This window comes from Cryptomeria japonica, chromosome 8 (genome assembly GCF_030272615.1).
Source record: "Cryptomeria japonica chromosome 8, Sugi_1.0, whole genome shotgun sequence".
NCBI classification, from domain to species: Eukaryota; Viridiplantae; Streptophyta; class Pinopsida; order Cupressales; family Cupressaceae; genus Cryptomeria; species Cryptomeria japonica.
In genome coordinates this window covers 584,132,321-584,149,441 of record NC_081412.1, presented here as the reverse complement: position 1 = coordinate 584,149,441, position 17,121 = coordinate 584,132,321, and the positions used below count along the sequence as shown (strand labels likewise).

Below are 17,121 nucleotides of genomic sequence, written 5' to 3'. Positions count from 1 at the left end.
GTAGTTTATATACTTGTCAATTAGGGTTGATAGACTGATTTTTCCGACCTTGGCCTGACAAGGAAAGATTGTTTTCCAATTTGCAAACAAAAAGACCCAAGACCCAAAAGAGACCGGGCCCAAAAATAGGGCCAGGGACTAGGGCGCTGGGCGCCATGGTCCTGGGGGACCAGGGCGCTGGGCGCCCTAGTCCTGAAGGACCAGGGCACTGGGCGCTCTGGTCCCACCTCCCGGGATAGCATGGTGCAAGGAGGGATCAGGCCAGGGTGCTGGAAAAATGCAGTTTTTGATGTCATAAACAGGTTTTGGGGTCTCCATTCAGGTTCCGTGTTGCATCGCCATCGTGAAGACCCAAATGCAGTCGAAATTGCAAGTGTCACAATTTTAGGACGCTACAATGGTGTATGCCAAATATATTATAGAACTATGAAACAACATGAATCCATTTGTGTAGTTTTGTTTTTGGGAGAGAAATTCAACCACCATAGCCATGAACTTTAATCTATTTTATAGATAGTAAATTCTCTCATGTAGTCCAATAATGACAATTAACATAATTGAATAAGCACATTTAATAACTAAATATATAGATTTCTAATAGATTTTTGTTCTTTATTTGTTATAGTTGGTCTCATAATGTCATAGTCAAAGAGGAATACTTGTTGACATGAACATAGGATACAGACCCATCTATAAACACCTTGCCACCATTTATAATTTAAATAAGGGAATCCATAATCTTAAATTTAATATCCAAGAATGAGGTTTTCCTATATCAATGTAGGTGGCTATATTTCTTAAGCATCCAAATGAAAAATAGAATGTTGGTTCTCAATAATCTCAAATATAATTTTTATTGTTTGATGTAAGTATTAAAGCATTTGAAGTGATATATTCCCATGTAAAAGTGTCTAGGTAAATCCTAGTCAATCTAACTAACAACGTTGATAATAGATTTCAATTAATATAGTTGCTAGATGAGAAAATGTGAAACACAAATAAATAAAAGTAAAGTTTATATCCATTCTAGGGATCTTCAAATGCATTGCATAGAGCTTGGTGTGAATGTGAGAATAATACATTGAAAAGGAATATGAAGGAAAATGCAAAGTATCGATCCCCCAAAGTAATGTTAGGTGTGTTGTCTCCAAATAAGTCCTTCACAATGTAATGTTTTCTCCAACAAAAGAAAACACTTGAGCAAGACACAAGGCTAGTGCAAAATCCATTATCACTAAGAACATAGTGCCTAACACACCATTGATTTTCAAATACTCCTTAGGAAAGGACTCCACCATCAATCTAGTTTGTCAATAATAACATATCTTTACTTTGAAGTCAATTGAATGTAAATTCTTCAAATCGTACTCAAAGAAGATAACCTGTCTTACCATGCTCATGTTTGCCACTTTCAATCCAATCAACAAAACAATTATGAGCAGCTAAAACCCAATTGCCTCTAATACAAAATAGATACTATGAAAAAACATAAAATATGAAAAGAAGCTCCTCAACCTCTTGAATGTCTGATAGAAATTTGATATCCTAGGCTACCATAACACTTGTTGGGTGTTAGGTTATTTTCATGTGATGTTTTAAGTAATGTGCACATTATACTTAAAAAGTCACTACCCTTTTTTAGTTGTGATCTCTTTGAAAAATTCTTATTTACATAAATATTCATACTCGCTCAAATAAGGAAAACAAACAATAAGAGAACATATATCTGACATGATGAAAGCCTTTTTATCTGCTACCATGTGCTCTTCCGGGATGGTTTGTTCTCCTCGGTTGGTCGTTTTAGTCTAAACTGGAAAAATAAACCGATTTGGGAAAAAGCCATTATCTCGAAGAGTCCAATCCTACGTGAAACATGAGACAAAACTGTACCTGCCAATTGCCATTAAAGGAAAGGTTAAGCTTTTGCTTGCCCACTGTGGAGATATCCATATTCGGTATCACAAAAATTTGAAGATGGACAGTCTAAATCAGTGGTTTTTAACGAAAACAACAGCCCAATCTCGTGGACATTTTTAAAATTCTTCCATTTCCTCTCATTTCTGTGTTTTAACTTCTGCGATTTATCTGTGTCAGAGCAAAATGGTTCATGATAATAAAAAGCACACTGTATTTCCAGCCACTTCATCTGAAGCTCAACACATTAAGCTGTCGTGCTTAGATTTAAAAATGTTGTTCGAACTCTAAATTCATAATGGTCTCCTCTATCAAATCCCTAAAGTGGGTCCAAGGTTTCCCGCACACCTTCAGGATTATCTCGACAGTGAGGTCAATAATCATTTGGAGTCGAATGGCTTAAATCACACACATTAAGCTTTGACTTCTAAGTTTAAACATGTTAAACTTTCAGAGTTGATTGACATTCTTTAGACTTAATATGTTAGTGTGTGTGGTTTAAGGCTGGCCTCAGGATCCGAGCAAAATAAGTGTGGGATAAGTTGTTGGTATTAGATTCAAATTTGAGGAATCCACCTAGCATATTCCCAATGGCCTTGTAGACGGAGTTGCACCAAAAATGGAAGGGAAGGTAGGGAAAACAAACCTAGATTGGAGAGACAGCAGTAGATTCATTTAGAAGGTTGAAGGAGGGCATCTAGGCACAAATGGACATAAAGGTGGGTGCTCCATTTCCAATCATCCATGGCCAAAATAGTATCATGTTCTTTCGTAGATTTAAAATAAATAACATAAAAATCACAGCATGGGGTAGATCTCCACCTTCCTTATAATATAGGGTTAGTTGTAAACCACACACACTATGCAACATATTAAGTCTAGAGAATGTTAGTCAACTTAAGCGTTTAAAACTTTTAAGCCTAGAAGTGTATTCTTAGTGTGGCCACACACCTTAAGCAACATATTAATCCTAGAAAATGTCAGTCAACTCTGAGTGTAACACTTTTTAGTCTAGAAATGTAAGGTTAGTGTGTGTGATTTCCATAACATAGAGTTCCAGTTCTCTGAAATTCAGGTGTGTTAGTCCAATAACAAGGGCCACAAGTGATTGAACCTACATATCAATCCCTTCCTCTTAATATAGGAAATGCATCTAGCACCCCTGACCTAGTACCACCTCTGGAGTAGAGGAAGCATAAGGGAGTCATTGTCTAGCCACACCAGAGGATCCCTTCAAGGGTTTGTGTAAAAAATCCACAATGGAGGTTTTGAGTGGTCAGTTCATAGTTGGCTTAAGAGCAGTCGGGTTTGCAAAAGAAACATGATGAGATTTAACATGGTTCTCCATTAGATCATTGTTCCTAAAGTTGACATTATTTTTTTCCTTTTTTTTTTCTTTTATTCTTTCTTCCTTCCTTAATAATCAATGCATGAACTAAAAGGGTAAAAAAGAAAATCCATTACAAAAATTTATATTTTCTTTAAAAAAATTCTTATTTACATAAATATTCATATTTTCCTTTATACTTAAGTCTTACAAACAAAATAAAACCTATTTAACAAGATGAGTGTGTCTTTATCTACTACATGTGTCGTTGATAGGAGCATGTGCTCTTTTAGGAGCAGTCATTCTCTGCAATTGGTCATATTGGTCTAAACTAGAAAAATAAACACATTTGATGGCCCAACAAAAAGTTTATTTAATTAGCACTTGCACCAAAAGGAGGTGCAAATGGTTACACTAATAGTAAAATATAAGCTAATTAATATATTAGAGGGTACAAATGGAATATGTGAAAGCTGAATTTAATAGTAATAATAATTTGTCATATGCCTTACTAAACATAATTCAAAAGCTAAGCTCCTCGTCATAAGTCCTCTAGAATCCTACATTTATATTGTAGCTTTTTTACAATATAAAGAAATAATTAACTTATAAAATATATTACAATGAATAAATTTGTTCTATGATCATTGCTATGTCTTCTTTGTTGTTTATGCTCACTTTTTGAAGATGACCTTATCATTATTTTGCATTGATTCCTACAAAATGAATATTTAAGGGTGTTATGCAATGGAAGTTAACTGAAGTAAATATAATTCAAATGAGGATTATTGCCTCTCATTTTTTTATAGTTGATGTTGCTCCTTGATATATGTCTTATTTGTAGTTGATGTTGACCTTTTAAAGATGGCCTTGTCATGAATTAGAGTTGATTGGATTGCAAAATAAAATTTTGTGAGTAAGTTGACTAAAGTAAATATATATAATCGACATTATGTAATTGAAATTGATTGAAGAAAATATAGCTATTCTTTGTTGTTGATGTTGACTTGTTACATAGAGTGGATTTTTGGAAAATAAAAAATTTAGAATTGTGAGATTCATGTATTGTAAATAATTTTAAAGCTAGTGTAAGAGGATTTGATTAGGAATTACATACCTTTGTTTTCCCATTTTATAGTAGTGTTTTCCAAGAGTATGATAAAAGAGATTAGATTTGGTAGAGGAAAATTTAGCCTCTATTCTCCAATACCAAAATATGGATGTAAATTTGAGGCTTTCCTATTTTACAAGGAAAAAATCGCTTTTAAAATTTTTGTAGCCGTATAAATTTTCCAACATAAATGGCTACCCTTATAATGTGAGTCCAAACACCTTATATATAATCTCATCCTATCATTATAGTTTGACACAACTTTCTATCTTATTTGTTGGTTAATTTTATGCAATACAAGTGATCTCACCTAAATCCTTAATTATTCTCAAAGGACAATCAAAATATTATCCCAAAATGGTAAATTGCTCTACTTTATGTGATCAAAATTTCAACTGTGATATTTAAGCAATGAGAAAATTATAAAGACTTCATTTAATTTTAAAAACATTCTTCAATATGTGGTAGCATGAAATTACTTCGAGAAAAGTGTTTTTTGACACCACCAAATTTTTCATTTAATATTGCATGTATAAAAGGACACTAATTATAGATATACAAGTCATCGAAATCTAGGATTCAAGGTCATATAGAAGATTTATTGTTGTAGTTTTCAAGACAAGGTTATAAATGTGAGGACCAGGACTACAAGTACAATCTTAATCAATTTGCATGCTTAATTCGAAAAGTTGTAGACCACAATCATTTAAACATGATCATTTCAATGTGACCTCATATTTCAAGTCTCAAACCCGTATCAAACTTAATTTAATCTCCTCCCCATAAAGAGGGTTTCAATTACCTTAGTCTATCTAAAGAATGGTCGAGTTGCCAATGCTCTAGTCATTAATTGAGTTGTCTTCTTTGAGAGTCATATAATATTTTATTTTATTTTCCGTTTTTATCCAGTTGATTTTCATTCTAACCTTTGGTTTGGATTTTACGTTTTATTAAGTTCTTTGTATTATTGTCATGGTTTTCTTTTAGAGTGACACATTCCTCTGCATGCCAAAGCTTCAAGTGCCCCAAGGATATTTGGAATATAAGTTTAGCAACATTTTGACCTAGAAATCACCATTAATGCTACAACGAATACCACAACTAATACCATTACTACTTGATCTTAATCTATGGAGCTACGATAATGGATTTAAATGTGTTTTTCATGGATTCCAATTTCCAAGATATTATGCCCATGGTTATTTATTACATATTGCAAACTCTTTTTTGTTAGATGGATGTTCCTATTTATGATTTTTAGAACTGGTTTCATGTAGGTTTCTACACTTCTTCCATGGATTCATCAATGTTGGGGCATGGATATGGTGTTAGGAATGTTTTCTCGTGCCCGTAGCTCAAGATTTGAAGTAAACATGTTTGCATATGACTAGTCATATGGGAAACTAGGGTTTCTTTCTCATTTGTGTGCCCTATCTTCCTCTAGGACCTAGTAGGTGAATGAAAATCACTTTTGTTCTCATTGTAAGCATTCTTTTCTTAGCTCTTTACAAAGACTCATACAAGTTTTTGTACCTTTGTTACTACAACTCAACATATGTCTTTTTATTAATAAAAGTTTGTTGGAAACTTGAGTTGTGCTACAGTTGTCATTCATGTTAACCTGTCTTACGTTATCATTGCCTTCACAATATATTGTAGATGGTCAATAAATGAGTGTTCTTGTATTATTGTGTGATCTGGTGAAGATGTTTCTCGGTGTTTTTGAAAGGATGGTGTAGTAGAAGTTTCAATATGGTGGAAAGAGTATTTAATGTCCCAGTGGAAGAATGTTTTGTATTCCTCTAGTATGTGAAGATTATGTGTTGTGGCTCTAGATATAATTTTTATGTTCTGTGTATATTGCACCATCAGGTTTTTAGGTCCTTTGTTGCTTGGTTGTTGTTGTTTCTGATAGTGAAGTTGTCTATTAGAACTAGTCTTGAAAATGCTTGGTGGCTTTCAGATATATGGATTCAAGTGTTGCGATTTGGAGGGCATATTTATTTAGTTTGTGAAGTGTTCCAATTTAGTTTTTTGGTGATGATTTGATTGTAATGCGAAGTTATAATATTTTGAGCTATGTGTTGTCAACTAGCCTGATTTTCGATTGACAATGGTGATTTATCGTACTTGGATCATATTCTTTTGTTCCAAGTTTTCTTTGAAGAATGAGTTTGGTTAGTGTTTTGGGTTTCACCATGACGTATGGATATCCACATTATGTAATTTGCATTGGAGGATATGTTTGGGTCGACTGGTTAACGTACTTTAATGTTTATCTACACTTTTCATTAGATGTCGACCTTGGAGGATGAGTTAGCATGTTTGATTCATTGGAATAATTTGGAAAGGATGTGTTGTGATGTATCTGGGTCCTCTCTATCTCCTCGAGTGGACCAAAATGGATATTTTAGGTCTGAGTGGCCAAATTTTTGTAATATTGTTTATTCTATCTATGGTTGACCTAGTTAAGGGTTTTAATGATCAATCCTCTATATAATTTTTTTAATAAATAAGTGTCTATATTACCATTTTAAAATAAAATTACTCATATTCCAAAAAAAAATGTGGGTGGAAAGAGTCTTAGCCCAAAAGTTCAAATAGGGGAATACTCTAGAAGAACAAAAAAATATTTATGAAAAGACACTATTATGTGAGATCAAGAACATTTGCAGGAGGTGGTTGGCATTAGTCATCTAGTTTACCCTATATCAGAGGGGTTTGAAGTATCCATGGAATTTTTCCAATCATCTTTTTTTATCTTCAACAAGATCATGAACAGAGGAAATAAAGGATCCAATTGAAAAAACTATCAAAATCTGACCATCCAACAATCCCACATCTAAAAACCAAAAAAAACATGTTATTTGAATATTATAAATTACAAACTTACATTAATTACTTTACTATTCTAAATAAAATTGAATGATACTGAATCATAATACAACCACAAGATTGCTAAAAACCAAAGTTCATAATAATTCCAAATAAGATTAAATGTCACTGTTGCATGTAAGTTTTATAGTTCTTTAATTTTAAAATAACTTGTTTCTATGGAATAATTCTACACTAAAATGAATTTGATTCCATCTCAAAATTATCATTTTGACATAGATTTGGTGATGCAAGTTTCATTTGGTAACCATGATAGTCATTAATGTAATAATACTTCGGTCCCTATCACTTACCTTTCGTTTGATGGCATCTAAATTGAAGCACGTAGGCTAACCATAACTTATATTTTTGTATATAGACAATGTAGATTGATTTGCGTACGAATGTCAAAGTTTTGACGAGTATAAGAAACTCTACCAAATCAAACATGTATGGTTGTTTCCACCATGAGATGGCACCCCTCATGTTCTTCACACCTTGCTTGTAACCTAGCAAAAGGAGAAAATATAATATATGACACAACTAATTTTAATCATCTTGCACTGACGCTTGTGAATTCTTAACCATTGATTTTAAAAAATAGATTGTTCACTTCAAATAGAAAACATCTTTGACATAAAAACATTAGACGATTTCCTACATTAACCCTATAAAATGATATGCTTAATCCATACAAGAGCAAAGAAACAAACGGACAAAAGTAACCTAGACACTTATATGCCTTAGGGAATCCTTCAAAGGAAAATACGAGTCTCTAAGGCACAAAAACTAATATATGTCCATCAACAAAATAATTTCAACATAATAAGGAAGAAACCATATGATATGAAATGGTCTATATTAAATTAAGAATGGGGGACATATAAAGTCCGCATCGCTTTCCAAAGCACTCATTACAGGCGGAGGAAGGCAAATTTCTAATTCAACACTTCCTCCACCTTTTCGGCCAGGATGAGCAGACATCTTCCCGTCAAAATGGTTGGCGGTCCCACCCCTAACCACCACGGGTCGTCCCCCACCCAAAATCATTCTCATACATCTCAAACCGTGGAGAACTCCCCATCATCAAACAGTTCTTTTCAAACTCATCCAGCTTATACACCATCGGCTCCTTATACCACTTAACAATCCTTTCCCTAATAACCCCGTCCATATGACCTGCAATTAGACCGTTCAACAAACCCGCCGGGAAGGAAAGAGGCAAACTGTTAAGCTCCCCAAATGTGGCGGTCACGCGTATGCCCTGAATCCCATTACCAAAGTAAGAGTTGGGCAGCGGAGGAAGAAGCCGATGTCGACAATTGACAGAAACACGTGTAGAAATTCTATTGCAGTCACTGATTATTAATCTCCTATCTCATAAAAATTATTTAACTGCTGAAAATAAATTTACAGCTGAATATCGAAAAATAACACAACTGCAACTTCACTAAAAATACGGAAAGAAATAAGCAACACAAGGACACAATATTTTTGGACAATCGTCCCTGGAAAAACCCCTAAGGGAAAACCAGTTCTACAGATGGAAAATATATTAATCTTCAGCAATATAAGAATTACAAAAGAATTCCTTGCCTCTTACTGGCAGAACTCCGACAAACTCCTAATATCTCCTGCTGATATCCTCCACTGCTATATCAATGCTATCACTGCGCCTCTTGCTAACACTGCAAGACTATTTGCTATCACTGCAAATTCTTCTCAAGACTTCTTATTTTCCAAATGACCCATGACCCCTTTTTATACTACTCTATTGGAAAACCAACGGCCGAGATTAATTCAAACCAACGGCTGAGATTAAGACAACTCAATTAACCAATACCTAATTTTGGCTATCAGGTGTCACCTAAAAAGAGCCACTATTAAATAACAATTGTTATTATCCTAACAACACTTGTTTGACAAAAACAACCATTTTCTAATTCTAGGTCAAGACGAACAGCTGTCCAAAACTACCCATAACTAATGCTATTATTTCTAGGTAAGGACGAACAGTTGTCCAAGCTACCCATAATTAACACTCCCTCTTAGCGAGGAAGCTGTTTTGCACGACACCCATCTTATCTCTGAAGAAGATGAATTTTGCCTTCCCCAATGCCTTTGTCAGAATGTCTGCTACCTGCTCCTCTGTAGGTATGTACTATAGCTGAACAATCCCCATCTGTACACAATCCCTGATGAAGTGATACCTGATGTCTATATGTTTCGATCTATCGTGAAACACTAGATTCTCAGTCAACTTGATGCAACTCTGATTGTCGCAGTGTATCACCGTAGTCTCAACCTTCTGACCAAACAAGGCTACTAGCAACTTCCGAAGCCATATAGCTTCACACGTCGCCATGCTGGCTACTATGTATTCTGCTTCTGATGAACTCAAGGCCACAGATTTTTGCTTCCTGCTGAACCAAGAAACAACTCCTGATCCCAGGCTGAAACAACATCCTGAAGTACTCCTTTTGTCCGTTGTACTGCCTACCCAATCTGCATCAGTATAGCCTATCAACTTGATACCTTCACCTCGAACATATCTGATCCCGTACTCAACTGTACCATGAAGATAACGCAACACATGCTTAGCCGCCGTCAAATGCACTCTCTTTGGCTCTACCATGAACTGACTAAGAGAGTTTACTGCAAAGGCTATATCTGGCCTGGTGTTGACCAAATACATGAGCGAACCAATCAGCTGCCTGTATAGGGTGGGATCAACATCCTTTTCCTTGGATGCATCTACCTTCCTCCAATTAGTGATCATGGGTGTAGACATGGCTTTGCAATCTTCCATCTCGAATCTCTTCAAGATTTCAATGCAATATTTCCCTTGACCAAGGAAAATCTCTTCATCAGTCTGCCACACCTCCATGCCTAGAAAGTAGTGCATAAGTCCCAAATTCTTCATCTCAAACTCTTCTGCAAGGTCCCTCTTGCAATCCTCTATGAGCCCTAGCGCACCAGTAAGAAACAAGTCATCCACATATAGAACAAAAATGAGAATCTCACCCCCAACCACCAAGTAGTAGAGGTTCGCATCAGCCTCACTCTTCACAAAGCCCATTTCCTGCAAGTATGTATCAATACGCTCATACCACACTCTGGGAGCCTGCTTGAGTCCGTATAAGGCTTTCTTTAATCTGCACATGTGGGTCTCTTTGCTGTGTGCTACAAAGCCTTCTGGTTGTTCTATGTATACCTCCTCCTTCAATTCTCCATTAAGGAATGCTGTCTTGACATCCATTTGATGGATCTGCCATCCCATCTGTGCTGCAAATGAGATTACAGCTCGTATAGAAGTATACCTGGCCACAGGAGCAAATGTCTCCTCATAGTCTATTCCCTCCTTCTGAGAGAACCCCTTGGCCACAAACCTCGCCTTATATTTCTCGATGCTACCATCTGCACCATGCTTTATCTTGAAGATCCAGCGTGATCCAACTATTGCTCTATCAGTTGGTCTAGGCACTACCTCCCATACATCATTCTGCATTATTGAGTTATATTCCTCAGCCACAGCATCTCGCCATACCTGATGCTTTGCAGCTTCCTGACAGCTGGAAGGTTCACTATCTACCAACTGGCTGACTAATGCCACATAGTCATTGAACTTGGCTGGTTGTCTCCTCTGTCTTGTACTCTTCCTAGGAGCTCCCACAGACTCCTAAGTATCCCTTTGTATGTCTTGAACCTCATGGTTCCTACTACCAACTGTAGAGGATGAAATATCAACCTCTATATCATCTAGATGCATATCCTGTTGCACCAGTTGCTCCATACTCTGTGAATCTTCACTACCTGAGTCTATGCTTGTACTAGTAACTGTACTTGAGCTTTGTTGTCCTTGACTTGGACTTGGAGCTTTCGTTGGCTGCTCACTCTGATCATCTGCTAGCAAATCTCTGGATCTTCTAAACGCCTTGTCCTCCATGAACTTGACATCACGTCTGACAATAATTCTTCTGGTCCCTGGAATGAACATCCTATATGCCTTTGAAGTTTCACTATACCCAACAAAGTACCCCTTCTCTGTAGTCTGATCTAACTTGGTACGTGTGTCTCCAGGAATAAGGCAATATGCCAAACTCCCAAATATCCTGAAGTGACCAACATCTGGCTTCTTCCCCGTGAAAGCCTCCTCTGGTGTCATTTTCCCTAGTACCTTGTGTGGAACCCTATTCTGAATGTAGACCTCTGTACTACACGCTTCTGCCCATAAGTAGCGGGGCATGTCCTGGTCATGTAGCATAGCCCTTGCTGCCTCCGAAATAGAATGGTTCTTCCTCTCAGCAACTCCATTCTGCTGTGGATTGTAAGGAACAGTCCACTCTCTCTTGATTCCTTCTCTGGTACAGAAATCCTGGAAGTCATTTCCTTTGTACTCGCCTCCATTGTCTGACCGAAGAACCTTTATCTTCCTTCCTGTTGAGTTCTCCACAAGAGCCTTGAACTCTTGGAAGCGATTGAAAACCTCATCCTTGGTCTTCAAGAAGTATATCCAGGTCTTCTTAGAGAAATCATCAATAAAGGTAACATAATACTCATATCCTCTGAGAGACTTTGTCGACATTGGTCCACATACATCTGAATGTACTAGATCAAGAACACCCGTAGATCTGGTGTCACTCCTTGGAAAAGATGCTTTTGCAAACTTTCCCAACACACATCCCTTACATACATCATCATGCTTTGTGCTCACCTCTGGATCACCTATCACCGTCTCACGAAGCAATCTAAGTGCTCCATGATGAATATGGCCCATCCTCCTATGCCATAGCTCTCCAAGATCTCTAGGGTTACTGCTGCTCATGAGTGCCTTAGGAGTATCAAACTGCAACCTATAAAGGCGACCACTCCTAACTCCAATAGATACGGGTGATTTCGAATCTTTATGCTTAATCAAAACATGCATCCCTTTAAAGAGAACATTATACCCTTTATCCTAAAGGACAGATACAGAAACCAAATTCATACCTAAGCCTGGCACAAGCAACACATCATGAAGAGGAATTACCTTTCCATTCTCCCTCTGAAGCTGAACAGTCCCTTTCCCAACTGAGTTGAGCTTGGACAAGTTCCCCATAGAGATCTGGATTCTGGTGCTCTCCTCCTTGTAGCTGGAGAAGTACTCTCGAACTCCTGTCATATGAAATGACGCCCCACTGTCTATATACCAGACACTCTGTGAGGTTGAGCTAATCATACAGGCTATGAGTGCAAACTCATCCTCCAATCTACTAGAGAGCTCCTCTGCACTTGCTGAAGCTGCCGCTTGGTTCTTTCCCTTCTTATCTTTCTTCCTTTGTGGGCAATCGCTGACATAGTGGCCAAACTCGTGACAACCAAAGCACTTGACCTTAGATAGGTCCTTTTCTTCTTTTCAATTTGTGAATTTGCTCCTTTGCTAGATCCCTTCTTTGTTTTCCCCTTTCCCGCTAGGGCAACATTTTCTTGTTCTACCTCACTTTTCTGACTCTTATTGTTGGCTCCATTAACAAGGCTTAGTCTAAGCTCCTCCTGAGTGAAATCACTCCAAAGTCGATCCCAACTTGGTAAGGTGTCTCGTCCATTAATAACTTGAACAAAGACATCCCACTGCTTAGAAAACCCATTTAGGGCTATTCTTACTAGCTCGTCTTCATTTGGCTTATCTCCAACAACTGCTAACTCGTCCTTGACAAGTCTAAGCCTGGTGAGGTAACTTGTAACATCTTCTCCCTTGTTCATCCGGGTATTCCTTAATTTTTCTCTGAGAATCAGCTTCCAATTAGTGGTAGCATTCTGGTACAAATTCAGAATGGCGTCCCACATCTTCTTCGTTGTATCTAACTTTGCGATATGTGGAACAACATGGTCCTTAACACCATCAAGGATTATCCTCCTCGCCTTGGCATCATCCTTCTTGTATGCTACAAGTTGTACTGGATCTGTAGGTACAACTACAGTACTGGTAACATATTCCTTGATACCATTCTCTTCCAGCAATAAAGAAATTCTGGCTTTCCAGACACCAAAATTTGAGGCACCATCCAATCTGTCCTGATCTCTCAAACCTGCTGAGGCCATCTCAAAGAAATAAAGGAAAACAATAACTCGAAAGAGGTCAAACTCAAATTTCTTTCCTTTGCTTAGGGTAAACCTTTTCTACCCTCAACAAAGCTCTGATACCATGTAGAAATTCTATTGCAGTCACTGATTATTAATCTCATATCTCATAAAAATTATTTAACTACTGAAAATAATTTTACAGCTGAATATCGAAAAATAACACAACTGCAACTTCACTAAAAATATGGAAAGAAATAAGCAACACAAGGACACAATATTTTTGGACATCTTCAGCAATATAAGAATTACAAAAGAATTCCTTGCCTCTTACTGGCAGAACTCCGACAAACTCCTAATATCTCCTGCTGATATCCTCCACTGCTATATCAACGCTATCACTGCGCCTCTTGCTAACACTGCAAGACTATTTGCTATCACTGCAAATTCTTCTCAAGACTTCTTATTTTCCAAATGACCCATGACCCCTTTTTATACTACTCTATTGGAAAACCAACGGTCGAGATTAATTCAAACCAACAGTTGAGATTAAGACAACTCAATTAACCAATACCTAATTTTGGCTATGAGGTGTCACCTAAAAAGAGCCACTATTAAATAACAATTGTTATTATCCTAACAACACTTGTTTGACAAAAACAACCATTTTCTAATTCTAGGTTAGGACGAACAGCTGTCCAAAACTACCCATAACTAATGCTGTTATTTCTGGGTAAGGACGAACAGTTGTCCAAGCTACCAGTAATTAACAACACGAAATGTCGTGAGTTCATCCGGGCAGAGCCTCCGTGCCCGTGTGACTGCCCGCCACACGTGTGCGCAAAACGCCTGGAAGGAAGAGATCGTAAAGGATGAATCCTGGTTGGCCCGCTCCTTTAAGTGGCTGATCATGTGGGCGCTGAAATGGAATATTTTTACTCGCAGCGGAGGTGGGCCAAAGCGCTGGACGTGATCGTCAGGGTCAAAACCAAGTCTAACTGCAGATCCAGGAGGCTCTAGAAGAGAACGGTCGTAGACAGGATTAACAGGAATTTTATTGCCATTTGTTTTGCAGAGATTTGACCACGAGTTCAAGAAATTCCAGAGCGAAGTTCCGTCGGCTATGGCATGGTTGAGCGTGCAACACATGACAACCCCGTCTTTCAGCCAAGTTACCTGCAAATTTCATATTAAACGATTACTGAAAGCCTAAGCAACATTATACAGAGAATTTCAGCTTCAAATTTTAAAATTCCAGATTATTTCCAAACCAGAAAATATACACATTGATTTACCTGCACTACAAGCAACAGAAGGCGATGGCCTTCAAAATTGAGGGCTCCTTTGAGCGCAAATAGTTCTTCGACAACTGGCGTAACTTCTGTTGTGGTCAGATCTGCAATGCTTAGGTCCTCTGCCTTGGCTTCGATGAAATCTATGCCGGAGTCGTTACAGAGGATGTAAATACCGCCATCCAGAGGATTAGTTGTTAGCCGGCCAGCCAAAGGATAGAATTTTACCAATATTTCGGATAGTGCTTCGGCCAGACGTTCTACATGAGAGGAGAAGTCGGCTGCAAGAATTTGATAGAGGAGGCCTCTTTGAATGTAGTTGACGAACAACATTTGTAAATCTAAGCACAACAGCTTAATGTATTGAGCTTCAGATGGAGTGGCTGGAAATATAGTACGCTTTTTATTAACATGAACCATTTTGCTTTGACGCAGATAAAACACAGAAGATAAAAGGCAGAAATGAGATGAAGTGGAAGAAATTTAAAGATGTCCACGAGATCCGACTGTTATTTTCATTAAAAATCACTGACTGAGACTGTCCATCTCTACAGTGGACAAGTAAAAGCTTAACCTTTCCTTTAACGGCAATCTACAAATAGAGTTTTGTATCGTGTTCCACGTAGAAATGAGATGAAATGAAGGCAGTCTAAAGTACAATGATTTCATCTTTAATACATTTCAAGATTCTCTGGATGATAAATTAATACATTTCAAGCTTCTCTGGATGATAAACTAAGCTAAATTTCTGGCTGGGCCATCAGGTCGGTATTTTATTCCAATTTGACAGTCCCAATGCTGAAAGAGCACATGCCGAAGATCTTCAAGGCTGGAAAACATCGAGGTTTATTCAAGTAGCAGTTAAGAATCTACGGTGCAAAATCATTTTTTAAACGTTTAATGACCGCCAGAAAGATCTCAGCGGCTCCGATTAAATCGCGTCGACGCATGTAGAAGGTTAGAGTAAAGATCCGATATTTAATTCAATTCTGATAAGATTTCGGTCACAGCAAGTAATGTGCGCATATGAATCTTCTTTGACCTCACCGCTTTTCTCACCTAGAATTGCTTGTCTGCATTCTTCGATGGAGATAGCATGTGCTTGGAAATGGGCGTTTTTGTACTTGATGGCCATTTTAAATGAACATATAAGATTGATAAAAGCAGCTTGACATCATGAATGTCTCATCCCAGTTTGATATTTTGGAAAAAGCAAGTAAGAATTACAAATAGATGCTAGGAAAATGAAATACAGCTGTAACAGCAGCTACAACAGCAACATCAACCAAAAGCACTGCTAAGATAGCGATTACAAAATAAAATCAGCGAGCTGTAAGAACAGCAACATCAGTCAAGAACATGGTCAATTCAAGTTATCATTACATTTCATCTCAGAAGCTGAAATAAAGTCACTGTGGTCTTTAGCAAACTGTATGAGAACCTCTTCATCATCACCTGTCTCATGTATTTCCCTTTTCATAAGATAGAAAAGCTTGCTGAATGATAGTTCTCTAATCTGCTTTGTAGAATCAGAAAAATTGTTTCCACTCTCGTTGTCTTTTGAGAAGGTCTTGAAGTTGCAAAAGATCATCTTGCCTTTTCCCTTACAATGAGATGTTGCATCGGTTGGTTGGTAGATTAGTAATCTAAAGAGAGAGAATGGCACAAAGCTTTTGGAGTTCAATCTGAAGAGGGAGGACAGAGTTAGAAAAGACAACAAAACAACACAATTTTCAGATAAAATTAATAATCAGATGCCTACAGGTGTGAGAGATAATATCAAAGGATGAAAAAGCACCAAGAAGAGTTGTTTTCCAAGACTAACGATGAGGGAAAAGAGCAGGAGGGAAGTGAAAAGTGAAAGCTATAATATCAAAGGATGAAAAAGCCAAGAAGAGTTGTTTTCCAAGACTAAAGACGAGGGAAAAGAGCGGGAGGGAAGTGAAAAGTGAAAGCTACAACTTTTGAGCATGGGAACATGTCCAAAAAGCATGTTTTATAGACTCCATTTTGGTACAAAAAGGGCAAGTAGGCAATGGTTTAATAAACTTGAGGTGCTTATCAATGGGTAGTTTAATATGAAGTACTTTTTTCTGCCAAGTTAACAATTCTTTTGGAGGAAATATGATTCAGTCCCAAACTTACTTGAATGTAGCAGACAACAGTGGAGCCCGAAAATTAATGTGTATTCGAGTGCTAGGAGCAGGTAATCGTAACACCGCTAATATCGGCGATATTATCATCGTTATAATTAAAGAAGTAGCACCTAATATGCCTCTAGAAGAATCAGAGGTAGTTAGAGCCGTAGTTATATGTACGTGTAAAGAACTTAAACGTAGTGATGGAATGATAATACGATCTGATGACAATGCAGCAGTTGTCATTGATCAGAAAGGAAATCCAAGAGGAACTCGAGTTTTTGGTTCAGTTACTGAGGAATTAAGAGAATTGAATTTCACCAAAATAATCTCATTGGCTCCTGAAGTATTATAAATACTGATAAATTATGTAGAAGTAATGTCAGGCATATTCCTAAAAAAAGA

At 37.4% G+C, this 17,121-nt stretch overlaps 1 protein-coding gene and 1 pseudogene across 1 annotated transcript; one reads left to right on the top strand and one right to left on the bottom strand.

Moving 5' to 3' along the window:
- Positions 1 to 8,032: 8,032 nt before the first annotated feature.
- Positions 8,033 to 16,169, bottom strand: LOC131054642 (BAHD acyltransferase DCR-like; annotated as a pseudogene).
- A 521-nt stretch (positions 16,170 to 16,690) lies between these two features.
- LOC131054672 (large ribosomal subunit protein uL14c-like) lies at positions 16,691 to 17,121 on the top strand. The gene has a single exon (XM_057989227.2). It carries the CDS (start codon positions 16,703 to 16,705, stop codon positions 17,069 to 17,071), a length of 369 nt encoding a protein of 122 aa, XP_057845210.2. The 5' UTR covers positions 16,691 to 16,702; the 3' UTR covers positions 17,072 to 17,121.